Below are 27,882 nucleotides of genomic sequence, written 5' to 3'. Positions count from 1 at the left end.
TGCATCTAGAACGCTGTCGTCTTGTGAGAAGAATTACTCGCAGCTTGACCGTGAGGCTTTGGCAATGGTATTTGGCGTCTCCAAGTTCCACAAGTACATCTTCGGTCGCAACTTTACACTACAAACAGATCATAAGCCACTGCTGGGATTGTTTGATCCTGATAGACCCATTCCTGTTCAGTCTAGTGGTCGTATTCAGCGATGGGCACTCAAACTAGCCAATTATGAATTTGTTCTGGAGTACCAGCCTGGGAAACAGAACGGTTGCGCTGATGGATTGAGTCGCCTCCCCAATCCGGCGCTGGTACCGGAACCGCCGCAGCCAGCCGAGGCTGTACTATCGCTATCCGTCTTGAACACTACACCGGTTACGTCTGCATCGGTTGCTCGCTGGACGAGCAAAGATCCGTCCCTGGCATTAGTACACAAGTTTGTGTCTGAGGGCTGGCCCCAAGACATTCCAGAGGGATTAGAGCCATATTCCCGTCGTCGTAGTGAGCTGTCTGTCTTGAATAACTGCATCCTAATTGGTTCCAGGGTAGTTATTCCTTCACCGGGTCGTGCACCATTGCTGGACGAGTTGCACGCCGGTCATCCCGGTATCGCTAGAATGAAAGCCCTGGCACGCAGCTATGTCTGGTGGCCGTCTCTCGATGCAGAAATCGAACAGACCGTCCGTGGTTGCACGCAGTGCCAGACCGTCACCAAGTCGCCGCATCGCCAGCAAGTCCTCCCATGGGAATGGCCTGGTAAGCCTTGGTTACGTGTCCATGTCGACTTTGCTGGACCCATCGCTGATGAGATGCTCTTCATTATTGTCGATAGTCATAATAAATTCATTGAAGCACATGTTTGCTCTGGCTCATCTGCTGCTGTCGCAATTCGCAAGCTGGAGCAGACCTTTGCTCTGCTTGGCTTACCTTATAATATTGTTTCTGACAATGGCCCTGCTTTTGCAAGTACTGAATTTCGTGAGTTTTGCTCATCTAATGGAATACGTCATACTCTCGTTTCACCATATCATCCATCTAGTAATGGCTTAGCCGAGCGCGCAGTACAGACGGTGAAGTCTGGCTTGGCCAAGATGTCTGGCCCTGATTTGGAAACCCGCCTTGCTAGGTTCCTGTTCCAATACAGAATGACGCCGCAGTCAACAACGGGTCGTTCTCCGTTTGAGCTACTTTGGAAGGAACATCGTCCCCGCTCACGTCTGGATCTCGTGTTCCCGGACAGCGGCAAGAAAGTCTTGGACAAACAGTGCACTGCCCATGATCGTGGTGGTGCAAATGCATACCAGTTCTATTGTGGTGATACCGTCTGGGCAATGAATTTCAACTCCTCGCCGAAGTGGATAGCTGGCATCGTGGAAGAACAGCTTGGCCCTCTAACATTCACGGTTCGTCTTGTTGATAAAAGAGTCTGGAAGCGTCACTCTGACCACCTGAAGAAACGCCTTCCTGCTGAGTCAGTGCAAGATGCTTCAACTGCTACGTCAGCACCACAGCTTCCATATTCCAGAGCTTTACCTTCTACCACAGCTCTACCGTCTTCAACTGCTCTACCTAGTGTTCCGCCGAATGAGTCTTTGTCACTGCCTGGCTCAATTGTACATGATGAGATCCGTGAGAATGCTGATTTATCTGTTCCTGAATCTACTTCTAACCAGTCTAGTGGTTCTAGTCCTGTCGTGTCTATGCGCAGTTCTTCTCGTTCTGTAAAGGCTCCTGTCCGCCTTGATCTGTAGTTCGCCTTATCAGATTATTTGCTGCCACGACACAGTCTATGTATTTCTGTTATTCTGGTCGTTTCCATCTGATGGTGGAGGGATGTGATATCTGAGCAAGCATTGTACAAACGCGTCATAAGTTGTTATCTTATTACTTACGTTGCCTGCATGCATATGCGCATGCCCGTTGTTTTGTTGTCTTGTCTTGCTCTGAACGAGTGATATACAAGTCTTGAGTTTTTCCCTATCTGACAAGTTTGTCTTGGTCTTGTGTAGTGCCTGGGTTGCATGTAACAGCCAAGGGCTGTTAGTGTGTTGCGAGTTGGGTATTATTATTATTATACGCATTCCCGCGTTGAAGTGTAGCAGCAGTATGCTGCGTCCACAGCTTCGCTTATGCAGAATGGCTTGGGTGAGAGGAGAGGGGAGAGAAAGCAACAAGTTGGGTATACTGAAAATAATAATAATAAGTGTTGAACGGATTGGGAGAACTTCAAATACAAAGGATCAGTTGGGGAAGTGAACTGCCTGAAAAGAGAAAAAAACGCCAGACCCACCAGGACTCGAACCTGGGACCCTGCTTGTCATGAACATTGCTCTAACCACTGAGCTATGGGACCAGGCCGAACCTAGAAGGCGCTGGCAAGTTTTTCACTCGGCCTGGTCCCATAGCTCAGTGGTTAGAGCAATCCTCATGACAAGCAGGGTCCCAGGTTCGAGTCCTGGTGGGTCTTGCGATTTTTTCTCTTTTCAGGCAGTTCACTTCCCCAACTGATCCTTTGTATTTGAAGTTCTCCCAATCCGTTCAAAATAATAATAATAATAATATTTTGGTACTAGGACGGAGGCAGAAAATATTACAAAAATGTATTATCTACGCATCCATCTATGCAAGAGTCACCACCAGCCAATTAGGACATGTGTCAAAGTATTGAACGTTTTCGTTCCCTTCTTGTCACAATACTACAGGGACTGATGGAAATACGCTAAGAGACTACAACTATGAAGTGAAGAAGTTCATTGTTACATCTTGCCGTGTTGGAAGCTTTGTACATACGTAAGTTCGACCCTGAGCTTTGTGTTCAGACGGAGAATGTGTTGTCTTTGCAGTTGTTTGACACTGTTCGTCGTGAAGGTGCGAAATAGATCTCATGATCTCTTGATATTTTCTCTCTTTTTCTTGTCACTACGTTTTAGTCACTTATTGGATTTGCATGCTGTTTTCTTGACTCTTCCCTTCTATTTTTTCGTGTCATTTCTACACATAATTGGAGTGATGTATCTACTTCAAAGTATGAACTTCTGTTCTTCATAGTTGTAGTCTCTTAGCGTATTTCCATCAGTCCCTGTAGTATTTTGAGAAGAAGGGAACGAAAACGTTCAATACTTTGACACATGTCCTAATTTGCTGGTGGTGATTCTTGCGTAGATGCATGCGTAGATAATACATTTTTTGAAATAATAATAAAAATAATAATTGTAAACTCGGATACTGAGCCAGTAATAAAATGTAAAAAAGAGAAGAAACACATGAGAACGAGTCATGCAGCAACTATCCACGACTGTAACAAGATGATAAACAGTCAGAAAGTGAGATAATAGGGCACAAAACTGACAGGCTACTGAGACATTCAGCAACCCGAGACCTAGCTGTAACACATCTTCAGTGCGCAAACCAACAGCCTTTCAACTTGGAAGGTTCATGGTTACGTAGGACCAAAGAGGGGAAGGTGAGCGCAGCGAAAATGTGCAAAAGCTAAGTCCCGCGGCAACAAAGAATGCTGACTGTTACAGGACGATGATGAGACCAGTTAATAACATGACAATGCGGTCTGACTACAATTCGAAGCAGCAAAGCAACACACCACCCAACTTGGGTGGGTCAGCAATATCGAAGATAAAGGAAAGGGGAAGCTTTGCGAAAACGAATTGTACAAAACCGGACGCCAATATCTAACGGTACTCCTCATGCATGCATTTTGTAAAAAGGACACAAAATCCTTCGTTCTGGGAACTTCTGCACACTTCTGGCGCAGTGTGCAGTCGAGTCGAGTACACGTACTCAGTACGACTGCAGATGCATAACAGATCTACGAGTTCGAGTCTAGAAAAAAGGTCAAAGTCTGATGCGCATATGCATATCGATGGATCCTGATTTTTTTTTATTACGGTTTGCACGTTCCAGACGGACCACACTTTTCGAAAAGTGGTACGGCCATGGTCGTACCAGTCGTAGCGGGTGCTACGCCCCTGGGCTTATGCTCCAGTGGCGCCTACATTTGTATACTCTGTAAAACACAGTGCAGTACTGTAGGGTGCTGAAGAACGACCAGGCTAGAATTTTACTAAACACAGCACACACCAATGTATACACGGTGACTCAGCTGTGCATAGACTGTAGTACATGAAAATAAGAATGGTCTAGGCTAGGACCCCCCCCCCCCCCCCCCCCACTAGTTCTTCGGCGACCAACATAACTTTATACATGTACATGTACTTACTTTCATGCTGACTCTGCACTGCCAATATCATTCCCAGCAAGATCAACACTGAGAAGATACGTGGGGCAAAATGTTGACCATTGATCAATTTGGTGTACTGAATGAGAAAAATATAGATATGCAAACGTACACACCCAACACATGCGCGTATACAGACACAGCCACACCGAGACAGTCGGAGACACACATGCATATAGACATGGACACACACACACATACATACACAGACACACACATACACACACACATACACATGCATCAACGTACGTTACACGTTTTCAATGTTCTCGTTAGCTCATCATCGTCGCTGAGCCGATTTTCCCTGATGAAAGTCCCACGAGAGCCGATTAGAATCTTTTCAATCAATATAATCATATCACATAGTTTGATACAATCTTTCTTCCTCTTCTCCTCCATGCGCTCCCATCCGACTATTCTTAGTAGCCATTACACACACACCAATACTTCAACGAATGCGGTTACAGGTACTTCAACTTGATTGATACCTAGTTTGTTGCTTCATCATTCCATGTCCTGTTTGTTGTAAGTGAAGTCAACCCATACTATGACCTAGTCAATTGCCACTGTTTGACGGAGACGCTGTTAGACCTCTCGTTTCAAAACATTGGACACAGCAGGGACAATGGTTATCTACTCCCCCTCACTGCCTTTCCCTCCCCATCTGAAGTCAGGCCCTCCATCACAGATTAGGCCATAGGTAGGGATCTCAGCGCGTGAACTGTGCAGTCAGTCTGCGCAGGTGAGATTTTCGATCCCAAACGCGTCCAGTGCAGAAACCGTGGAAAAGAACATTTTTTCGAAATAAATCAAGTTGAAGAAGACAGTAGAAATGGCTGAATGTTGCGTCCAGGAAAGCACGTTCTAAGGCCATCTCCAAGCTACCTATCTCTCAGACACTCTCTCAGAGGAACTATGGAGGGTCAAAGAGCACAACATTTCACTCTTGGACGCAGCGTGAACACCTCTTCTACTGAGCGAGACGTCTTCTCTGTGAGTGATAATGGCGGCGATGTTCGCGATGGCTGATGCACTGAAAATCGAAGTTAGGACAATCTAACCGGAGAAAACGTGTGGATTTTTGACTGAATCTTCTCTGAAGTGGGTTCTTGCCGCATGGCAAATTATAGGAAAATCGACCGGGGCAATATCGCCTTGGTCACGCTGTCCTTCGGCGGGAATCACAAAGTATGTTCGAACGACGATGAAGATGACGATTCCGCTAATGTCCACCGCGTCCGCTAGCGTCGAAAATCGGCCGTCGCCATTTTCTGCTGTGTCCGCGAGCTGCACTCAAAACTCGATGACGCAATGTATGCGCAAACACCCTGCGCACTGCACGCACTGAGATCCCTACCATAGGGTGTGTGGCTAACATGACAATGATCATAGAACAAGGTAGACTGTGACACATACCATGAATCCACGTAACAGGCATGGTGACGGTTTTTTTTCGCGCCGTTACTGCCAAATGCATATACTGACACAGTGTTTTGTGTCCCAGAAGGTTATTTGACAGTTTCATTTCCTTCTTCTTTAGCTATGCCACATTTATATGTAGAAACTTGGAAAGTGCGCAACTGCAGCACTTTTGCCCTAAAAATAATTCATTCACTTATTCACTCACCTCGCTCATGTGAGGCAGTGCCTTTGCTGTTTGCACTATGCAGAGCTCACTAACTTGTCGATTTGAGCACTCTGGCAAGGTACATTCGGGCCTGGTTTAAATCTGGCTTTGGAATATTTTTTTCCTTGCTATCAGGTTCGGCCTCGTTTTCTCTGTGCTGCGCTGATGAGTCCACAGCGGACGAAACTGTTCTGTCCGCAGATTGAATATACATGTTTTCATTGTTCTATCGACTTCCTCATCTACAATGCACCTCCACTGAGGAGCTCGCAGTAAGAGAACAGCTGTCTGGAGGGCATGCAATATCTCACCAAGAACGAATACGTTGCTGTGTATGTGACCCAAGAGCGCAGTGTAGTGTGGTGGAGTGTTTCAAATTACTTTAAAATAATTTGAAACACTTTTAAAAAAGAATTTCAAATCGCCAAGTACCGTAGTTCGCAGTTTATAAGTTTTTTCTTACCCTCATTTTCCCGTTCGATCGTATCCACTAGGCCGGGAGCTGACTGCTCAGATGTTGGCACTGCCAATACACTGGTGACAACCTCCTCCTTCAGCTGGCGCCCGTTGTGCTTGCTACATAGACGGCGTATACAGTTTTAGCTAGGTGGACATGACAGCCGGAATTGCAGAGAAAGTGCACTGATTTATTTCTTGCGCGTTGCCTGGACAAGCGCATTTCAGTTCGGCAACTGGACGTGGACATCGTGATGCATGTTGCGTTGCGTTTCCTGAAGCGGAGGTCCACTCACAGTCATTACTCGACCCGTGTACGGGTACTTGAACCACTGCACCTGGGGCCGGGATGGCTTCTATCCGGATATCCGACGATTCTATCCCTACACTCTAGACTACAGCTAGCCCAGGTCACCAGGTGCTGACAGTGACATGAACACACCATGCTTCACTGAACTACAGCCTACAGACTGTGGGCTATTGTCAGTAGTGGACGATTTATCAGCGGTTGGTAGAGCCCCGGTATTCGACCATCTGAACCGTATGAGGAGTAGCGGTGTGCGCTGCTGCACTGGTAGGTATACATGGTGGAGGACGGTTTCTTGATTTGGAGCGCTGACGATTGACAACTGACTGAGGAGGCAGCTGCAGTGGACACTGGTCGGTCGGATGGGTACAGCACGTTCGTGCCTACACAGGCCTCGGGTTCTTGGGAAGCTGGCTCCGGTGTGTCGGCGTAGACTCTACTACTGGCGCATGGGTCCCGCACATTCCTCGTGCGTTCTGCGCTGCTGGGCCGCTCGTGAGACATGTCGTCCCGTTCCAGTGCTGCTCGCCCCTGCTGCTCATGCAATAAATCCACCGCCACCTGCAAATCTTGTTCCTGTGCGCAGGCGGGGAGATGTTGTTCCAACTGTTCTCCTGGCAGGGGTGGGACGTGCACCAACTTCGGCCATATTGACCTGCAGAACACGGTTGTTGATGTTGGTGGTGACGCTGCTGGCGCCGTTTCCGTGTCGGATGCTCCGCCTGATGCTCCCCCTGGTTGGGTGCCTTGCCGCGGCGTTGTGGGGTGCATCGGGCTCCGGGCCTCAGTCTTCCTGTGATGGCACATCAGGAGATACTGAGGTGTATGTTCCTGCCTCTGCATCTGAGGCAATATCTTGAAAGTCCTTGCACGTGGATTTCCCGCCCCCACAGTGTTCGGGGGCGAGTCGTCCTGTGCGGACTGGAGGTAGTGACAACCGTGTTGTTGCGGGGGTTGCGGATGCTTCCATAGTAGCCTCTCTGCGGTCGATTTCATCCAATTTACCCTCAGCACAAGTCTGCAACCCAAGGTCCAGTACCGAATCACATGGCATCTGGGACAGGCCTCCGGATTATTTGCTTGGATGACCTTGACATATCAACAGGTGGTCGGGTGGAGGAGAAACGTCTTCATGGTATCTTCCATGTCAGCGTCAACACACCCGCGGATTTGATTTCGTCATTTGCATCTGCATCACCACTGGCATCTATTGCCTGGGAAGCGGTGGCAGTTGCTTGTCATCTGTTGCTGGAGAGGCAAGGCAAGCATAGCACAAACCATGATCATGCCACTCATCTTCAACGTCGTCTGGAGTCTTGGTCTGGTGGTCGGCTCGCCACGCTGCTGATTGAATCTGGGTGTTTCCAGGCTTACCTACCTGCTCCTGGTACTGTTCGGCAGGGCCTCCAGATGTCTGATACCCGCTTTGCTAATCTGGTTTATCAGGGAAAGATGAGTCAGGCTCTCAGAGGACTTTCTGAGGAGTCTGGTGGGGGGACTGCTAAACCCCAAAGATATCGATTCTGTGAGTGGAGAGACAGTGCGCACTGTTCTTGAGAAGAAGCATCCTGCCCCTGTGGAGCCGCCAGATCATGTGCTCCAGGGGGATGAACCTCAACAAGCCAATCCAATAGTGTTTGAGTCCATCACAGCGGAGTCCATCAAAAAGGCTGCCGGGAGGATGCGGGGTTCGGGAAGTCCATGGTAGCCATTGGCAGACTATGCTCGGCCAATCGTCAAATTATGCTTTTGATTATGCCACAATTCTGCCAACAAATATGCTGAATTATGCTCGGTTCCACTATGTATTCACGCTGTACATAGAGGATTGAGAAACCACGCATACTAGCCATTGGCGGACTATGCTCAGCCAATCGTCAAATTATGCTTTTGATTATGCTACAATTATGCCAACAAATATGCTGAATTATGCTGAATTACGCTCAGTTCCATTATTTATTCACGCTGTACATAGAGGATTGAGAAACCACGCATACACACACGGCCATGCCCTAAGCATAATATTGTCTAAACCCAAAGATTATGCTGACCTTACACGTTGGAATCCGTATATTATGCCGAAGCATAATTTTTTGACGAAATCCCAAGATTATGCCGGCATAATCCGCCAAGGGCTAGTCCATGGGGTCTTGACGTGCGAGCTTGGCAGCGTATGCTGTCATCATGTAAGGGTGCTGCATTGGCTACCACGGCTAGAAGGTTGTACACCGTGAAGATAAGCTGTGATAGTTTATCGGTAGGGGTGAAACGATTAGTTCGAATATTCGAGTATTCGTTCGAAAATTTCAAACGAGCGAGTATTCGAAATTTTGCACTCGATGGTTTTTTTTTTTTTTTTTTTTTTTTTAGTATTGGCATTGTATTTTTCAAAAACTTTTGTTGTACGGCTGGTCCACTGGTATGCATGCGTTATGCATGGCTTTGAGTTAGCATTTTAAGACTTGGACGATGCGATCACCACGGCAAGTAACGTTCTGAGATATGAAAGTACTGATGAAAATCGTTACTTTACACTCTGTACAAGACGTTGACGACTTTTGTTCTATGTTCACAGATAATTTCTTCCGAATTGGTCGAGAACTCGCAAATCTAGTGCTTTTGAATTTTGATAATATACTCGAAATACCGGTAATCGGATACTCGATCGAATATTATGAACGAGTGATCGGTTGGTCAAAATAGATACTCGTTTCACCCCTATTTATCGGCCTTTGTCGCAGCCAGTTAGGTTCCCCTGGACAAGCGACCAGGTGTAAGGCCTATAGCTATCGGTGAGGTTTTTATTTTAATTGCCAAACATGAGATGCAGCTAGGGGAAGCACGCACAACCTGAATCGTGGCAGTGGTGGTGAGGGTTAGGGAGCTCCGCCGACCTAGGGTCTCGACTTCATAGCCACCTGGACGCACCAAGAGTGGGTGGGGAGGCAGAGCGAGAGAGAGAGAGAGAGAGAGAGAGAGAGAGAGAGAGAGAGAGAGAGAGAGAGAGAGAGAGAGAGAGAGAGAGAGAGAGAGAGAGAGAGAGAGAGAGAGAGAGAGAGAGAGAGAGAGAGAGAGAGAGAGAGAGAGAGAGAGAGAGAGAGAGAGAGAGAGAGAGAGAGAGAGAGAGAGAGGGAGGGAGAGAGAGGTTGCGAAATTGTTAAAGTAAGAATAAAAGGAACATTGAAAATAGGAACAATTGGTGAGGTGACTGCAGCCTCAGCTGTTTGGCCAGCAAAGTCATAATTGTCACAGTAGCCTAGGCCAGCTATTACATGAACAAGGGAGCTACTGTGCCGCAACATAGATCGAGGGAGAGTATAATTATAAGCTAGCGAAAAAGACACTGTCTCAGACGCAGTGTGTACACTACGGCTGAGGTGGGTGTGAGAGGTCTGCTAGAGTCTCTCAGTCGCCCAGCTCCAGTGGTGCAGCTGGAGGTGACGGTAGACATGGCACTTAAAGGCTTGCAGGCCCTCCAGGTGTGGGGGTCTCAGCAGTATGCTTTGGGGCAGAGCATTCCATGTCTGCACAGCGCTGGCAGGAAATGCGCGAAGACAGCTGTTTCGGGTGCGTGCTGGCAGGTTAGTCGATAGCTGGTATGGGTGCGTAGGCTGAGCAGACACGCGGGTGGGCTATCTCCTGAGGTCGACGTTTGGCACCAGGGGGAGGATCTTCTTTAGCGGGCTGTCCGCATCCAGGCAGAATAGCTTGTACAAGTATGCAAGCGAGGCCACTGTCCACCGCAGAGATAGACTAGGGAGCCAGGAGCCCGATCCGATGCAGTGTCTGCTCCAGCGCCGGGTGAGCCGGGTAATCCACCCGGTTGGGCGGCGCTTGGACCCGGTTGAAAATATAGTACCGGGTCACCTGTGACCCGGTTGGTACTTTATTACACTTTCGAACTTTGAAAGGACTGACTACATGGCTTGTACAGGTATGTGTCAGATACTTCTTCTTCTTTTGTAATTTTCTAATTATTGTCCTCTCTTTTCTAAATGCGGCTTAGCCATTCGCCTTTAGCTTTATATCATTGGGCCTAGTTCCCGTTTATTGTCCGAATTAAAATAAACCAACCAACCAGTCAAAGCATGTGACTAGGCTGGTGAGACAGCGCCAGATACATGTGTACCCGGCTCCGACCTGGTTGAAATGGTTGCGCCAGGTACACGTGTACCCGGCTGTCCTACCATCCTAGAGCAGACACTGCGATGAAGGGGATGGCTCATCGCTGGATCTGGTCTAGCTTGGCCAAGTGTGAGGGTGGCGTACCAAGCCAGACCAGGGGACAGTACTCCAGCACAGGTCGGACAAACCCATTGTAGGCAGGCCTTCCGCAGTAAGCCTAGGCGTTGCTGTGCTCTGGAGCGGATCGTGCGGATGTGCTGCGCATATGTCAGGTGGGAGTCAAAGGTGACCCCCAGGAGCTTCAGGTGGTCTGCCTCGCTGACTGGCGTAGCGTCGAAAGTGGTTCCCGGGAGCTGCCAAGGCTGGCGATGATGTGCGATTGTCATGGCTTGGGTCTTGGAGGGCTCAAACTTGATTTTCCACTCCACGCAAGATAGTGCATCCACACGCAGTTGCATGATAGCAGAGCTGCCAGGTATGGACACTCTTGAGGTGATGAAGTTGAAGAGCGTAGTGTCATCGGCATAATATATGCTGCGAGGTCCATTCCAGGAGGGAGATGGTCCTCGGCGTCATTTGTGCACAGGATGAACAGTGTCAGTGTACCATTGTATAATTTCGAAAGCAACATTGGCTTGCATTTCCCATGGTGTTGCCAGTGCAGTTTTCTCACATCAGTTGTGTGTCAGCATTCTTGCTGCATGTGAGGCTACCGTGCAGGCAGTGCAGCAACAGTACGATTCAGATGAGGCGGAGGCGAAACTGTTAATTGATGCATCAAATGCAGTCAATCGCCAGGCTGCACTGCACAATATCAATCGGCTATGTCTGGCATTATCCATTATCTTTAATAACACATATGGCGCCTGTATCAAGCTTTTTCTGCCAGATGGTGGAAGTATCATGTCGTGCGAAGACCCATTGGCTATGGCTATGTATGCGCTTGCCGTTTGCCCAATGATCCGTGATTTGCAGAGTCAACATCCTGACATGCAACAATGCTGGTAAGTCGATGACGGCGAGACTGGAGTCTCAGTGCCCTTGGACCAGACTATGGCTATTTCCCCAACTCTAAGAAAACTATTCTACTAGTGAAACCGGAGATGGAAGATCGTGCACAGCATTTTGTTCGCCTCTACCGGTATCTCAGTGAAGACTGACGGTGTTCGCTACTTGGGGGATGCAGTTGGCAAGCAGCATTTTAATGACCGAAGCAAAAGGAAACTTGTAGAAAAGTGGACCGACGAAATGCAATCCCTTTCCTGCATAGCAACAACGCAACCGCATGCCGCCGGCTCCTCATTTATTCGCGGAGTAAAGAGTAAGTGGCACTATCATATGCACAGCCATCCGGGCACATCCCCCCCCCCCCCAAGACTTGTCAGGATCTGGATAGTATTTTGGATCACGATTTCTTGCCTGCGCTAACCGGCCGTCCCCAGTTTAGTGGCAGCGAGCGTTCTCTTCTTCAATGGGGAATCAGATGCGGGTTTTTGTGCGGGTTACCTCAGCGTTGTCCTCTCGACCCGTGGCGGATATGGACGGTCAAATTTCTAGTGGCTCTCCACCTGAAGGGTCCGTCCCTGATTCACCTGCCGGCTCGTTTGTCGGTGATCTTTCGCAGATGCTGATCAGGGTCAAGTCCCTGAGGCAATCAGAGCATTCTTGCTTTAACTCATTGCTGCGGCAGAGGAATGAGGAGCGAAAGGAACTCCTCTGCCCATCCCAGCAACTGTTAGTGGACATAGCTTGTGAGGCGGGTTAATACCGTATCCAGCTGGATGACGGCTGACCCCCACACCGGTGATTTTGTGCTGAACAAGTCGGATTTTGCTGATGCGTTGGCGATCCAGTATGGCTGGCCCCTCCGCGACTTGCGGAGCACATGTGTGTGCGGAGCAGTACTGTCTTTGGATCACGCAGTGACGTGTCCTACAGGGGGTTATCCCACCCTGAGGCACAATGCGCTGCGTGATCTTCTGGCTAATGCCATGGGCGCTGCTCCACCGGATGTCCGGATTGAGCCTCCCCTTCTGCCGTTGGAGGGTGAGTCGCTCTCCGGAGCCTCGGCCAATAGAAGAGACGAAACCAGGTTGGACATCTCTGCAAGAGGCTTCTGGTCTCGACAGCAGGATGCATATTTTGATTTTAGGGTGACTCACCCATCAGCACCCGTGTTGTCGAGGGGGCAACTTGTTGTTGTTGTTGTTGTGTTTATTTTAATTCGCAAACCAAACGGGCAGATCTGCCCAATGAAAAGGTGGCGAATGCAGATAGAAAGCAGTAATAAATGAAATTGGGGACTGATGTATTTAGGATAGAGGTGGAGAAAAACTAAGCCAGCTGATCATCAAACAGGACGTTTGGTACTCTAGGTACTAAGGGTGTGCGGGATCATGCTGGCGCGGAACTGGCGGAGCGTGGAGATGGCACGTATATCGCTGGGTAAGGTGTTCCACAGCTGGGCGCCCCGGAACGCGAGGCAACCCTTGCCGAACCTGGTGGAAACTGGCGGTTGGCGCAGACCCATGGTGGAGTGCAACCTAGTCGGGCCAGCTGACGAAGGAACTAGGAGGGCTTGCAGATCAGAACTTGCGTGCCCATTCCGAGACCTCCAGACCAGAACGATGAACGTCTGCCTGAATATCTCGGATACTCTGTAGGTGTCCAATTGCAGCAGGAGGGTACGCGCGGAGGTGTGATGCGAGAGTCCGAAAACCGCCCTTGCCGCCCGATTCTGCATGACTTGTAGCCGATCCAATTGGTTGGCAACTTCTTCCACAGATGTCTAGGAATGAAAGCCAGAAGAAGAGACCATATGTGCAGCGTGTAGTGGATGTTGAGAGAGGTGCATTCACACCATTGGTCTTCAGTACCAATGGCCTGTGTGGACGCGAAAGTCTCCGGGCTTCAAAGAATTTGGTCGCCTTGATTGTCATGCATTATTCTGGCTTGCAATATTCATTGGACATGATTCATTAAGATGCAAGATCTCTTTCGTTTTGGTCAGGTGGTTCGTCACCTGTTTCCGCGGTTGCCGGGCCTCTTATTTGCGTAGGCGATCCGGGGCTTTGTCATTTCTGGATGAGTGCAGTCTACGGTCTTTGTAGACGCACCTTCCAGTTAATATCGACCTACTTTACAAGAAGGGATGATCCTGCAATTTTAGCCGGCTTTCCAAGTTGCGGAAGAGTGTGTTGCACCCTACATGTGAGTGAGCGGTTTTCCTGCCGACTTGAATTCTCACTTGACTGACTCACGACTGCCATCATAGCATGCTGGTTTGGCTTCCCCTATTTGAAGGATCAGTCAAGAAAGGATTGGCGATGGCAACATCAAAGCTTCGAGGGCTGAAGACGTTCTTGACTTGCCGAACTATATCCCTTAAAAAATAATACGCTTGGTAACTGTTATTGTTCTTGCTACTGAACTCTATGGCTGCCAGGCATGGACCATCGCACAATCTAGGCTCAATCTAATTAGAGTTTTTGCGCTCAGGTATCTGCGTAAGCAGCTTGGCATCAAATTCTATCATCACCGCACAAATGAGTCAGTACTGCAGGAAGTCAAGAATGCTATTGGCTCATTCACAAGCCTTCATTCAACTGCTAAACGCATCAAGTTGAAGTCGTTTGGACATGTAACAAGGCATCAAGATAGCAACTCCCACTATCTCTCAAAGTTGGAAGCTTCACAACAGCCGACGGAGCGATTCGAGTTTGATGTAAGGTCTTCAATCATTCGAGAGAGAGTCGAGAGAGAAGCAACGCAATATACAGTCAACTTCGCTAATAACGACTTCGGATATAACGACAATTCGCGAATAACGACAGCATTTCCATGCCCAGAGCAAAGTCCCATCTGACTATACATTTAACTTCGGATATAACGACTATCTGAATAACGACAATTCGCGAATAGCGACATGATTTTAGTGCCCCGAGGTCATATTCACTGCTTGAATAACGACTTTCTGGCTTTTTGACAGCTATTTCAAGTACCTGTCAAGTGTTATGCAGAAGTACCAGAACCCGTGGCGATGGATAAGGCACACATACATGTACAAGAAGATACAGCCAGGGGGGGGGGGGGGCTTTTTCTTTTTTCATTTCTTCAAAATAGTTGGAATGATCAGCACACCTACATGTACATTGTATGTTGTACATGATTGCACATTAATCTTCATACATGTACATGAACATATTCCTGTAGGTGGCTCCAAAAGGTTAATTTTTCAATTTATTTCCCTTGGATATTGACTTTATTGTTCCTTTCAATTGTTTGTTTGTTTTAAGAAAATAAAGTACAAATTGACGTAGAGCATGAAAAGAGCTTCATTTCGATATGCATGTCATACTATACAAAATATGGGTTCACATACATTCAAATGGGACTTCGGATATAAGGACACTTCGCGAATAGGGACACTTTTCTGATGCCCCGCCGAGTGTCGCTATTCGCAAAGTTGACTGTAAAGGGCCTGGGTAGCTATGGCAAACATGGGCGCGCAAGTAGCTACCCAGGCCAAATGAATAGTGCATGAACTTGTGGGCCTAACACTTGGATGTAATGATGCCTGGATCAAGACTCCGTGGTCGCCCCCTTTACAATTGGTTCGCCAACATAAAAGACTGGACTAATGAATCTTACACGTCTCTGTCTCTCGTTGCTGCTGATCGTGATAGATAGGCAGCTTGTCTATCAGTGTAGTTAGTTTCTGTTCATTTGATGCTGCTGCCTTATGACACACATGGCGCCGCTACGACCAGAATCGTTATGGGTTATACATGTACATACATACATACATACACACGGCACACACATACATACATACATTTGAGGGATCAGTCAAAGACGTAGTAGAAGTTATTTGTAGACTGAAGTGTTGATAGTTTATTGGTGCGTGGTTATACTAAGTGCTATTGACATTGAGCGAAGGATGCCACATAACTAGCTCTGCATTTTGCTTCAGTGCAAAAAATGGCGGGTAATAATCTTACCATAGACCCGTACATGTATAATTATTAACAGTGCTGCTCAGTGCATTCTTTTTTTTTCTCCATCAACGCCACCAAGCCTCTTTTATGGGCAAAATAAACACAATAATTAGTACGAGTGCAACCTCAACAGCACCGGAAGAAAAACGAGCAAAAATGGCTGTGAAAACAGTCGAGAGAGCAAAAATGGCTGTGAAAACAGTCTAGTACTACAGTCTAACGTCATAAAATGGCTGTAAAAATGTAAAAATAATGTAATGTAGTGTAAAATGGCTCAGTGCAATCTAATCGCAAAAAATCTAGTCGCGTCAATCAAGTACATGTACGCGCAGTGCTGGTCAGCTATGAAAGCAGTTTGACTACATGTACATGTATAATAATTATTACACCGCTAGTGCGTGCATGTCTGCAATAGCTTGTCGTTTGGCTTTTTCGTGTTGATTGCACAGTCTTCCAGTAGATGTGCTTTCTCTCAGCCAGACCACAAGAATTAATATCACTGTACGCACTTCAGTACTTTTTAAACCAGATACCTCTTTGCGTATTTCAAAACGACCTTTCTGGACAGCGGCTCTCGTAGCTTTGAAAAGAAAACAACCGTAATTTGGATTGATAATGGCGCTAAAACGTTTGCGGGCGTTTTTCGCCGACCGTAACCAGAACCAGTATTGCCTCTCACGTTTCTGCGTGATCATGCTTTTCATGTGTTTATGCACATTGTGGAATATCTCGATTTAGTGGAGCTGGTGGCTTTAGCCCGGACTGATAAAGAAACTTACAAGTCTTTTCTACCTCTCCTGATGCAAAGGAGACAACGTGTATGGAGTCTTCTCTTCTCTGTGAATGAAGATCGGCCAACCATCAGTTTATCGTTCGGCAGGGTGCTCGGATATCCATATGCAAGGAATTGCTGTCTGTGCAGAAGAACTTGCAGCCGAAAGCCAAGGCGTGGAGATGCGCTCAAGAGTGTTTTCCTCTCTGGCTTGTGCGAATGCGGCACGACCTCCGTGCTTGCGACAGGATTGTGTTGATATCCTCTGATAACTACGTCGTCATCTACAGAATTACAGCTAATGGCATACTTGGTTGCTGTGACAGCTTTCCTCTGCAACTCATTTTAGTGCACAAGGATGACTTCATAAGCCAGTTCCCAGATCAAGTTGTGCTGTTTTACTTGTAGAAGGAATTGTGCAACACAGGAACTGCAATAGGGTTGATTGATTGATTGATTGATTTTATTTTACTTCGCAAGTTCAAACGGGTTCCTGGCCCAGTTATATGAAAGCGAAGGATAGAATTTGCCAAAATCCTAATGAGCAACAGGTTACTCGCTCTTCATCTACACGTAGCTCATCAAATTTACGAACGATAGAAGCTATCCAATTTGTGTGTATGATAGAGAAATGTACAAGTGCATGGGTCCAGTATCATGAAATGGTCACTAATTTTAGCATACTCTATCTGCGGGCAGAACTGTTTGTATATACATTTAGTTTACTTTTTCTCGTGATACATTTCGGTCTCTGCGAAAACTGTAGCATACATGATGTAGGCACCAGCGGTTGTAAACTAGAGCTAAAGGCGAATTTCGGCGAATGACATTTCATCGCCGTCGACTGGTCGAAACCCGCGTCGATGCTTGGACAATTCTCGACAGGCACAATTATTGTTGTTGTTGTTGTTGTTGTTGTTGTTGTTGTTGTTGTTGTTGTTGTTGTTGTTGTTCCTGTTGTTGTTGTTGTTGTTGTTGTTGTTGTTGTTGTTGTTGTTGTTGTTGTTGTTGTTGTTGTTGTTGTTGTTGTTGTTGTTGTTGTTGTTGTTGTTGTTGTTGTTGTTGTTGTTGTTGTTGTTGTTGATGTTGCTGCTGCTGCTGTCGTTGTTGTTGCTGTTGCTGTTGGTCATTTTGTGACAGCTTGTACAATTCCCTTATCCAGGTAGTAAAGCCGACTCTCTCCTCTTTCTCTCTGTCTCTCTCTGTCTCCCTGTCTCTCTCTCTCTTTCTCTCCCTCTACTGTTGTTGTTGCTGCTGTGTTGTTGCCGTTGCTGTTGTTGTTGGTATGTTGTTGTTGGTGGTGTTGTCGCTGTCGTTGTTGCTGTTGTTGTTGCCGTTGCTGTTGTTGTTGGTGATTTTGTAAGACAGTTTCTCTCTATCTCTCTCTTTCTCTCTCTCTCTCTCTCTCTCTCTCTCTCTCTCTCTCTCTCTCTCTCTCTCTCTCTCTATCTCTATCTATCTCTCCTCTCTCATCATGTATGCGTCACACTCTCATGGAATTTTCTCGTATAAGATTGCATGCTGCACACTCTCATGTAATATTTCTTTTCTTTCTTCGTCTTTTTGAGAGAGCTTGGACAATCCACTTGTCCAGGCAAGAAGGCAGCAATGCCTGTTCATTCTGGCGAAGTAAAATAAAATATACCAACCAACCAACTTCGCCGTATTGCTGTTTAGCCGATCACCTATTGGGAGAGGGTTTTTGGACTACAGAGCATTTCGCCGTATTCTTGTCTCTTACACACCTGGTGCCAAAATACATAGTGAAAATGTTCTGCTGGCCTTCAGAATATCAAAAATACCTTGAAACAGTTAATAATGATTATGATTAGGAATGCATCTACGCCGTGCATTTTCAGGTACAGTCATGTACATGTCCAGTAGCACCAGTGCAGTGCCCCAAGTAATTAATGACATGTACATGTATATGTAGCTGGAATTGGCGGAACATTGTCGTATGCACTTCGGGCTCTGCGCTCTGTTCACTGCAGAGCTACGGAAGATGGTAAGCTCACCACAGCTCGCCCTTTTCCCTGTGACCCCGGGACGATCTGGTGGGAAGACTCCCGACTGAGTCATCCCGCCTTTTTTTGTCTTCATGCAGCCTCTGCAGGACAGCTCATCTCTCTTTCGCAGCTCCAGTAAACAATCTCGTTTCTTCCTCTCTTGTCTTGCACGTAGGCCCCCATCATTGACTAGTTTGGGTTTTCCTCGCAAGGTTAGGCCAGTAAAATCGGGATAAGCGTCCATGATTGAGTCGGCGGTGAAGATATAACTAACGTTACTTCGTCGAAATGTACTCGCCGAATGTGCTATTCCGCGAAAAAATCAAGCTGCGAAACAGCACAGTCGCGAAATGTTATTCGATGAATTGACCACCTCGAAATGTCTCGCGACGAAATGTCACGCGCCTACCTGACTGGATAGCAGTCGGACTATGTGATGAGTATAATGTTCGAGAACAACTCTGTTGATGTGACACGCGTTGGCTGCCGGCCCACACGTTGTGGCATTTTTGTACATGGCGCCGTCTTGTGCAGTTTCCAATGATTATGTGCTCGACAACATGTGGCTAGGATATTTTGTAGTGCGAGCAGTGCATGCATGGAATGACTGATAATTGACTGAGCTGTTCTTAGTATGGTTACATAGCAGCGTGCCGGGGAATACTTTGTCATGATCTGAACCTATGTTTTCGCTCCCCTTTTGGAGGGATCAGTCAAGAACGACGTTACGTAGTAGTAAAAGTTAGTTATTGTTAGGCTGAACTGATGATAGCCCTAGACCTGCGAACGAAACCAAGGCCGCGAGCTTCAGGCTGCAAGATGGTGCAAACCGCAAACATGAGTGGTGGGACTGGATTTCATGGAGCAGCATGGTTTGTAAACAGTTGGAATGGCTTCAATAAAGGTTAAGTAAAACTCACGTTTTTCTTCAACGCGAGGCTAACATAACATTGTTATGGATGCAGTGTACGTGGAGCCTCCGTGTTCTAAAAAAAAGGCTTTGAGGCTCACGTGCACACTCGAACCCGCGCGCACATCTGACTGCAACTGCAAAATCCCGCCGACGCAGCCCGCCAGATCAAGGTGTGGGTCATCTACACTCAGTAGAGTCAAGTCGAGCAGGCTAGAACTCCCGGCGAAAGGCAGGCTCCCGCCCCTAGGTGGCTACTTCCCCTTTACTTGTCTAACCCCCAACACGAAAATAATGGTAGTAGCCGCCATTTTGTTCTATTTTGTGGGTGGTTGTGCTTTGTGCGACTGAAACTGACTGGATGTTGCCCAGGTGTATTGATGGCACTTGATTGCTGTTCTAATGGCTGCTGAATGACTCTCTCTGTCAGTGCAGCTCGCCAACGCACGCCATCAGCATGGTGCAGGCCTTCACTAAATATCTCTAACTAATACGTGTTACTTACGAATATAACCCTGTGCAAATGGTTCAACGCGCCAGTTTCGTGTCTATAAATTACGAGACGGTTTGGGAGTGCACGGCTGGTGTCTGCTAGTGCAGTAGCTTGTCGTTTGGTTTTCTTGCATTTCTTGTCCATTCTTCCACTGTATGCTATCGCTCTGGCCACTGGGAGGTTCGCTGTGTGGATATACTAAGCGGTGCAGAGGTAAATACAGTAGATTAATATCGTCAGTATCGTATTAGCGAATAGTTCGGTGCAGTAAAGTTTGCGCCACAATAACAATTACTGTTGTTGTTGTTGTTGTTATTGTATACGATAAATAAAGTATACAATAACAACAACAACAGTAACTGGTATTGTGGCGCAAACATCTGAAAACAAGTTTGTTTTGCCGAAGGTTGCTCCCCCTCCACTGGCTCCAGGCTCGCAACGGTTTATGGCTGATTATCAACTGGCAGTGAGCTCAACTACTACCAGTATGGCGTTTTCGAACAGTGCTAAGGCTGATGCCACCACTAGCCCGCAGCAGCGGCTTCACTATCAGCAGCTACAGCAGCAGCAGCAGCTTCACCATCAGCAGCTGCAGCAGCTACAGCAGCAGCTTTACCATCAGCAGCTACAGTACGACATGTTAGGAGTGAGCTCAACTGCTACCAGCATGGCGGTTTCGAACAGTGCTAAGGCTGATGCCACCACTAGCCCGCAGCAGCAGCTTCTCTATCAGCAGCCACAGCAGCAGCTTCACCATCAGCAGCTACAATAGCAGCAGCAGCAGCAGCAACAGCTTCACCCTCAGCAGCTACAGCAGCAGCCGCAGCAACAGCTTCACCCACAGCAGCTACAGCAGCAGCCGCAGCAACAGCTTCACGATCAGCAGCTACAGCAGCATCCGCAGCAACAGCTTCACCCTCAGCAGCTACAGAACAACATGTTAGGAGTGAGCTCAACTGCTAAGGCCATGGCGTTTTCGAACAGTGCCGAGGCCGATGCCACCACTAGCCCGCAACACCAGCTTCACTATCTTCGGCAGCGTCACCATCAGTTACAGCAGCAGCAGCAGCAGCAACAGCAGTACGACATGTTAGGTGGTGTTGGCGGACACCATGCTGCCACAGCTGGCTGGGCCAACTTTGTCACGGAGCAGGACCAAATGTTCAATGCCCTCAGCTTAGATGATTATCTGAATTACTTTGTACTGCCGTTTCTGCCGGGTGACAGCATGCAAGTTCCCATCAATCACGACGCGTCGACGGGACGCGTCAAGCGAGTGGTGGATCATTACCATCGAAGGACCGGCCACATAGTTGTGGTCATGAAGGCTGCAATAGAGGCTTCGCACGACGTGACGACCTGACCAGGCACACCAGGACTCATACAGGCGAAAGGCATTTTCAAAGTCTACTTTGCATGCAATGTTTTTTAAGGTTGGATCATCGAAAACCCCACATGAGAACCCATACCGGTGTGAAGTCCTATAAATGCACACAGTGCCCGAAAAGGTTTCCCCGATCCGATGAAAGGCGTCGCCACATGAAGACTCACCAGCGTCAAGAATAAGCGCCGCATCTGGTATGCAGCACAGAGACGGTCCCGGTTCTGTTGACAACCCTTTACTGCCAAGCTTGCTGAGCTGTGAATCACTTCCAGCACCAATGGCAGCTGGACAATTCTCCGCCACAACCACTGCGCCGGTTTGTAGTGCAGTGTCTGCAAGATCTTCAAATGGGAATGCTGCATCGATGGCTACCACCACCACCACCACCGTGACACTGTCCCATTAACGGATGGCTGACTCATCCACGGCAAATGTACCTACCTATGTCATCAAGGGCTTCATTCGTATTACTGAGGTGTGCTGGGACGAAGTCTAGCAACTGGTTTAGAATGCGTTCTTGTACGATTGATATGCCCGTGACAGGACTATCACATGCTGACACGACGGGTCGTAGGGGTAGGTTCTGTTTATGATTCTTTGGGAGACTATAGAACTCGGGGAATCTTGTATCATTGGGGAGAATCGACTTCAGCAGCTTTGAATCCATGTTCTTGCATTTGTCCCCAAGGACAGCTTTCACCCGTGTCTCGAACTCGGTTATTGTGAGGTCAACCCTTTCGTACATAGCGCTATCTGATAGCAATGTGTCTGCCTTCTCCAGGTAGAGCGCTTGTTTCAGTGCGACCAACATCTTACTTTTGTCTGACGGTTTGATGACTGTACTTGTGTCCTTGCGGAGTTTGGCCAGCTCCTCTCGTTCCTCCTTGGTCATATTAGAGGTCGGTGGCTTGTGTTTGGTGTAGGCAGCGAGGACATCGTCCTTGAAATTCGCATGCTTCCTTTCTTCAACGTCACACATTTTCGGTGGTTGTTTAAACCCACGCTGCTTGAGCTTCCAGAGTTTTCTGTCGCCCACCGTGTCAGAAACAGTCTCGTTGTCTGGAACCTCCACCTCTTGAGGCTAGGCTTGCTGCTCGAGCAACGTGTAGGCCATCCGCTCCACAGACGTAATCACCTCCGAACGCTCACGATCCGAAAACTTGCCTGTCGAAGGAACAAAGCTCGGCCCAAGCTCCAGAATCCGCCTGGTGCTGTCCGGCACACAATCATCCACAACCAATGCCCGCTGGACACTGAATCCATCACATGTCGCCGCACTACTGGACCGAGCGCCAAGCTGGGCTTGTGATGCGGCTTGCGCAATTTCATGCTCTTGCTGGCCAGCTTCTGCACGAAGCTTGCCAAGCTACCGGGCTAGCCTTGCATTCGTATCGATGCGCTCCTCTGTGGCTACGGAACGCTTCACGGTACGGATCCTTATGTAGTCTGTGCAGAAGAACTTGCAGCCGAAAGCCAAGGCGTGGAGATGCGCTCAAGAGTGTTTTCCGCGGCTTGTGCGAATGCGGCACGACCTCCGTGCTTGCGACAAGATTGTGTTGATATCCCCTGATAACTACGTCGTCATCTATAGAATTACAGCTTATGGCATACTTGGTTGCTGTGTGTGTGACAGCTTTCCTCTGCAACTCATTTTAGTGCACAAGGATGACTTCATAAGCCAGTTCCCAGATCAAGCTGTCTTGTTTTACTTGTAGAAGGAATTGTGGAACACAGGAACTGCAATAGGGTTACCCGCTCTTCAACTATACACGTAGCTCATCAAATTTTCGAAAATGGCGTCGATGCTTGGACAATTCTCGACAGGCACACTTCGCCGAATTGCTGTTTAGGCGATTACCTATTGGGAGAGGGTTTTCGACTACAGAGCATTTCGCCGTATTCTTGTCTCTTACACACCTGGTGCCAAAATACATAGTGAAAATGTTCTGCCGGCCTTCAGAATATCAAAAATACCTTGAAACAGTTAATAATGATTGGGAATGCCTCTACGCTACGCTCTGTTCGCTGCAGAGCTACGGAAGATGGTGAGCTCACCACAGCTCGGCCTTTTCCCAGTGACCCTGGGACGATCTGGTGGGAAGAGTACCGACTGAGTCATCGCGGCTATTTTTGTCTTCATGCAGCCTCATCTGCAGGACAGCTCATCTCTCTTTCGCAGCTCCAGTAAACAGTCTCGTTTCTTCCTCTCTTGTCTTGCACGTAGGCCCCCATCATTGACTAGTTTGGGTTTTCCTCGCAAGGTTAGGCCAGTAAAATCGGGATAAGCGTCCATGATTGAGTCGGCGGTGAAAATATAACTTCGTCGAAATGTACTCGCCGAATGTGCTATTCGGCGAAAAAAATCAAGCTGCGAAACAGCACAGTCGCGAAATGTTATTCGATGAATTGACCACCTCGAAATGTCTCGCGACGGAATGTGACGCGCCTACCTGACTGTATACCAGTCGGGCTATGTGATGAGTATAATGTTCGAGAACAACTCTGTTGATGTGACACGCGTTGGTCGCCGCCCACACGTTGTGGCATTTTGTACATGGCGCCGTCTTGTGCAGTTTCCAATGATTATGTACTCGACAACATGTGGCAAGGATATTTTGTAGTGCAAGCAGTACATGCATGGAATGACTGATAATATGAACCTTGAATGAGCTGTTCTTAGTATGGTTACATAGCTGCGTGCCGGGGAATACTTTGTCATGAGGCCACCTAGAATTAATTCGTTGTTTCGGGTCACTTCACTCATCCCGGTCGGGTTTATTTTTATTTTATTTTTTATTTTGGTTACTGCCATGTATGTGCATACATATACAGTGTGCATATCGAATAGCTTTTGTCCATCAAGCCAGTCGATCAAATCATGACTGTAGACGATCCAGCGCAGTCATTGTCCCATCAGATCCAAGTAAGTCCCCTCCAGGACCAGACCTTGGCCTCGCTGTCCCCTCCAGGACCAGACCTTGGCCTCGCTGGCAAACGAGTCTGAGGAGCAGCTCTCACCTTGAAAACGTCTGTCAAAGAGCAACGCGATGGCGGAGCTGATGCTGTTTCTGGACCGATTGCGGATCGGAAGAAAACATCGTCATCAAGCGCTTCATCCTGTTATTTTATTTGGCTGCTTCTGAAGTCGATGTCTGGACTGCTAAGTGCTAGCTATTATTAGGCACGTGTGCGTGTGTACATGTTAGTACATAGTCTAGTCATGTACATTTGCATGCACTATAAAAAAAAACATTGTGCGGTCGCGTGAAAAAAGACGGTCGGTCGGGTGACCCGAAACAACGAATTAATTCTGGATGGCCTGATCTGAACCTTTTTTTGCCTCCCTCTTTTTGAGGGACCAGTCAAGAACGTAGTAGAAGTTAGTTATTGTTAGGCTGAACTGATGATAGCCCTAGACCTGCGAACGAAACCAAGGCCGCGAGCTTCAGGCTGCAAGATGGTGCAAACCGCAAACATGAGTGGTGTGACTGGATTTCATGGAGCAGCTGCATGGTTTGTAAACAGTTGGAATGGCTTCAATAAAGTAAAACTCACGTTTTTCTTCAACGCGAGGCTAACATGTTACACAACATTATGGCTGTAGAGCAAGTGGAGCCTCCGTGTTCTAAAAACAGCGAGGCTTCGAGGTTCACGTGCACACTCGAACCCGCGCGCACATCTGACTGCAACTGCAAAATCCCCACGACGCAGCCCACCAGATCAAGGTGTGGGTCATCTGCACTCAGTAGAGTCAAGTCGAGCAGGCTGGAGCTCCCGGTGCCGAAAGGCAGGCTCCCGCCCCTACGTGGCTACTTCCCCTTGTCTAACCCCCAACACGAAAATAATGGTAGTAGCCGCCATTTTGTTCTACTTTGTGGGTGGTTGTGCTTTGTGCGACTGCAACTGACTGGATGTTGCCCAGGTCACAGGTGTATTGATGGCACTTGATTGCTGTTCTAATGGCTGCTGAATGACTCTCTCTGTCAGTGCAGCACGCCAACGCACGCCATCAGCATGGTGCAGGCCTTCACTAAATACCTCTAACTAATACGTGTTACTTACGAATATAACCCTGTGCAAATGGTTCAACGCGCCAGTTTCGTGTCTATAAATTACGAGACAAATTGGGAGTACACCGCTGGTGTCTGCTAGTGCCGTAGCTTGTCGTTTGGTTTTCTTGCATTTCTTGCCCATTCTTCCACTGTATGCTATCGCTCTGGCCACTGGGAGGTTCGCTGTGTGGATATACTAAGCGGTGCAGAGGTAAATAAAGTAGATTAATATCGTCAGTATCGTATTAGCGAATAGTTCGGTGCGGTAACTGTTATTGTGGCGCAAACATCTGAAAACAAGTTTGTTTTGCCGAAGGTTGCTCCCCCTCCAGGCTCGCAACGGTTTATGGCTGATTATCACCTAGCAGTGAGCTCAACTGCTACCAGCATGGCTTTCTCGAACAGTGCTAAGGCTGATGCCACCACTAGCCCGCAGCAGCGGCTTCACTATCAGCAGCCACAGCAGCAGCAGCAGCTTCACCATCAGCAGCTACAGCAGCAGTTTCACCCTCAGCAGCTACAGCAGCAGCTTCACCATCATCAGCTACAGTACGACATGTTAGGAGTGAGCTCAACTGCTACCAGCATGGCGGTTTCGAACAGTGCTAAGGCTGATGCCACCACTAGCCCGCAGCAGCAGCTTCTCTATCAGCAGCCACAGCAGCAGCTTCACCATGAGCAGCTACAGCAGCAGCAGCAGCAGCAACAGCTTCACCCTCAGCAGCTACAGCAGCAGCCGCAGCAACAGCTTCACCCACAGCAGCTACAGCAGCATCCGCAGCAACAGCTTCACCCTCAGCAGCTACAGCAGCAGCCGCAGCAGCAGCTTCACCATCAGCAGCTACAGAACAACATGGTAAGAGTGAGCTCAACTGCTACCAGCATGGCGTTTTCGAACAGTGCTGAGGCCGATGCCACCACTAGCCCGCAACACCGGCTTCACTATCTTCGGCAGCGTCACCATCAGCTACAGCAGCAGCAGCAGCAACAGCAGTCCAACATGTTAAGTGGTGTTGGAGGACACCATGCTGCCACAGCTGGCTGGGCCAACTTTGTCACGGAGCAGGACCAAATGTTCAATGCCCTCAGCTTAGATGATTATCTGAATTACTTTTTACTGCCGTTCCTGCCGGGTGACAGCGTGCAAGTTCCCATCAATCACGACGGGACGCGTCAAGCGAGTGGTGGATCATTACCATCGAACATGAAGACTCACCAGCGCCGAGAATCAAGCGCCTCATCTGGTATGCAGCACAGAGACGGTCCCGGTTTTGTTGACAACCCTTTACTGCCAAGCTTGCTGAGCTGTGAATCACTTCCAGCACCAATGGCAGCTGGACAGTTCTCCGCCACAACCACTGCGCCGGTTAGTAGTGCAGTGTCTGACAGATCCTCAAATGGAACTGCTGCATCGATGGGTACCACCACCACCACCGCCGTGACACTGTCCCATACACCGATGGCTGACTCATCCACGGCAAATGTACGGCGGCAGCAGCTGCAGCCAACATATGTGCTACTATAGTATCCTAGGCAAGTTGACACGCGCCTACCTCCGCAGGTGTACGTACTACTAGTAGGAAGTCCTAGGAAGATGGTGTTGTAGAGTGCCGTCTGACTAGTCCATGCAGTGATGGAGCAGCTCCAGGGTATTGCGTATCATTGAGTAGTATTATGCCAGTACTGTACCTTGCCATATCCACTGTATTAATGGAGTCTGTGTGACCAATCAGACTGTGTGTCTTACGTGCTGACGACTTTCTTGCACTAACCCTGACGTAGTGTATATATTATAACTTTGCAGATTGAGTATTATAACTTTAATCTGTCCATGTAGCTTTTTGCTATGTCCCTTGCTTGGCAAGAACGTGAACCTACATCCATCATGGTGGCATTGACGTGTGCCTTGTACAAAATGACGTTATATTTCTCGCCGGCCGAGCGGGAGTGATCGAGGCGAGAAATGATTTCTCGCGCAACAAAATTATTTTTCTTGCGAATATGGAATCTGATGTTTTCTCTTTTTGTTGCTGTTCTTTTTGCCTGACTCCTTCAGTCAGTTTTTTTGTGTCTCATCAGTGTCCTAACCCTCCCACCCTTCATGTCTGCTCATCTTCTTCCATTTCTTTCTTAGCTGTGGACATGTTGTGTCTGTTTTTATGCTGCTATGTTGCCACTTGGGGTTATGCACCCGGTTTTTTCCCTCATTCGTGCGTCCGTCGGCCAGAGGGTTTTTTCCCGGCTGGCTCGGTCCAGAGAAATTAATCTGACGGTCCCAAGTGGTGCTTGTCCTGGCTGCGGCCTACTACCCTCACTCTGTGCGCTTCTGCCTCTGTTGTCTGGATCCATGTCGTTATGTCGGTGTATGTGGAGCGAGAAGGTTTACTGTCTTGTCCTAATCCACAGGGCTATTGGAAACTCTTCTCATGTCTTTGATAACTGAACCAATTACGCAGCTCAAATTACGCAGCTCAATGTACGTGTAGAATGCGATATATTGGAACGGCA

General features: G+C 48.1%; 2 protein-coding genes across 4 annotated transcripts in view; one reads left to right on the top strand and one right to left on the bottom strand.

Moving 5' to 3' along the window:
* Positions 1 to 6,665, bottom strand: part of LOC135818455 (cell adhesion molecule Dscam1-like) — a 41,157-nt gene extending 34,492 nt beyond the window's left edge. For both annotated transcript variants that reach the window (XM_065331838.1, XM_065331839.1), the window contains exons 1-2: positions 6,336 to 6,665; positions 4,228 to 4,324 (exon numbers count right to left, since the gene is read on the bottom strand). In XM_065331838.1, the coding sequence (XP_065187910.1) occupies positions 4,228 to 4,324; positions 6,336 to 6,341 (103 nt within the window). In that variant the 5' untranslated portion in view covers positions 6,342 to 6,665. The remainder of the gene's footprint in view (positions 1 to 4,227; positions 4,325 to 6,335) is intronic.
* An 18,777-nt stretch (positions 6,666 to 25,442) lies between these two features.
* On the top strand, positions 25,443 to 27,668 carry LOC135816740 (putative mediator of RNA polymerase II transcription subunit 26). Of its 2 annotated transcripts, none has more exons than XM_065329854.1 (2): positions 25,443 to 25,585; positions 25,707 to 27,668. In XM_065329854.1, exons 1-2 carry the CDS (start codon positions 25,528 to 25,530, stop codon positions 26,897 to 26,899), a joined length of 1,251 nt encoding a protein of 416 aa, XP_065185926.1. In that variant the 5' UTR covers positions 25,443 to 25,527; the 3' UTR covers positions 26,900 to 27,668. The 2 variants fall into 2 exon arrangements, with proteins under 2 accessions (XP_065185926.1, XP_065185927.1); XM_065329855.1 differs by having other exon boundaries at positions 25,691 to 27,668.
* Positions 27,669 to 27,882: the final 214 nt, after the last annotated feature.

The sequence above is a fragment of the Sycon ciliatum genome, chromosome 5 (assembly GCF_964019385.1).
Source record: "Sycon ciliatum chromosome 5, ocSycCili1.1, whole genome shotgun sequence".
Taxonomy (NCBI): domain Eukaryota; kingdom Metazoa; phylum Porifera; class Calcarea; order Leucosolenida; family Sycettidae; genus Sycon; species Sycon ciliatum.
Note: the sequence above shows the minus strand (reverse complement) of the source record. Positions and strands in the feature narration are given on the sequence as shown.

What these genes read in the sequence shown, in the direction of transcription:
- LOC135816740 (XM_065329854.1), top strand. Translation starts at nt 25,528, where the DNA reads ATGCTATCGCTCTGGCCACTGGGAGGTTCGCTGTGTGGATATACTAAG. An exon ending in ATATACTAAGCGGTGCAGAG is followed by an intron (nt 25,586 to 25,706) that starts GTAAATAAAGTA and finishes CTCCCCCTCCAG; the next exon opens with GCTCGCAACGGTTTATGGCT.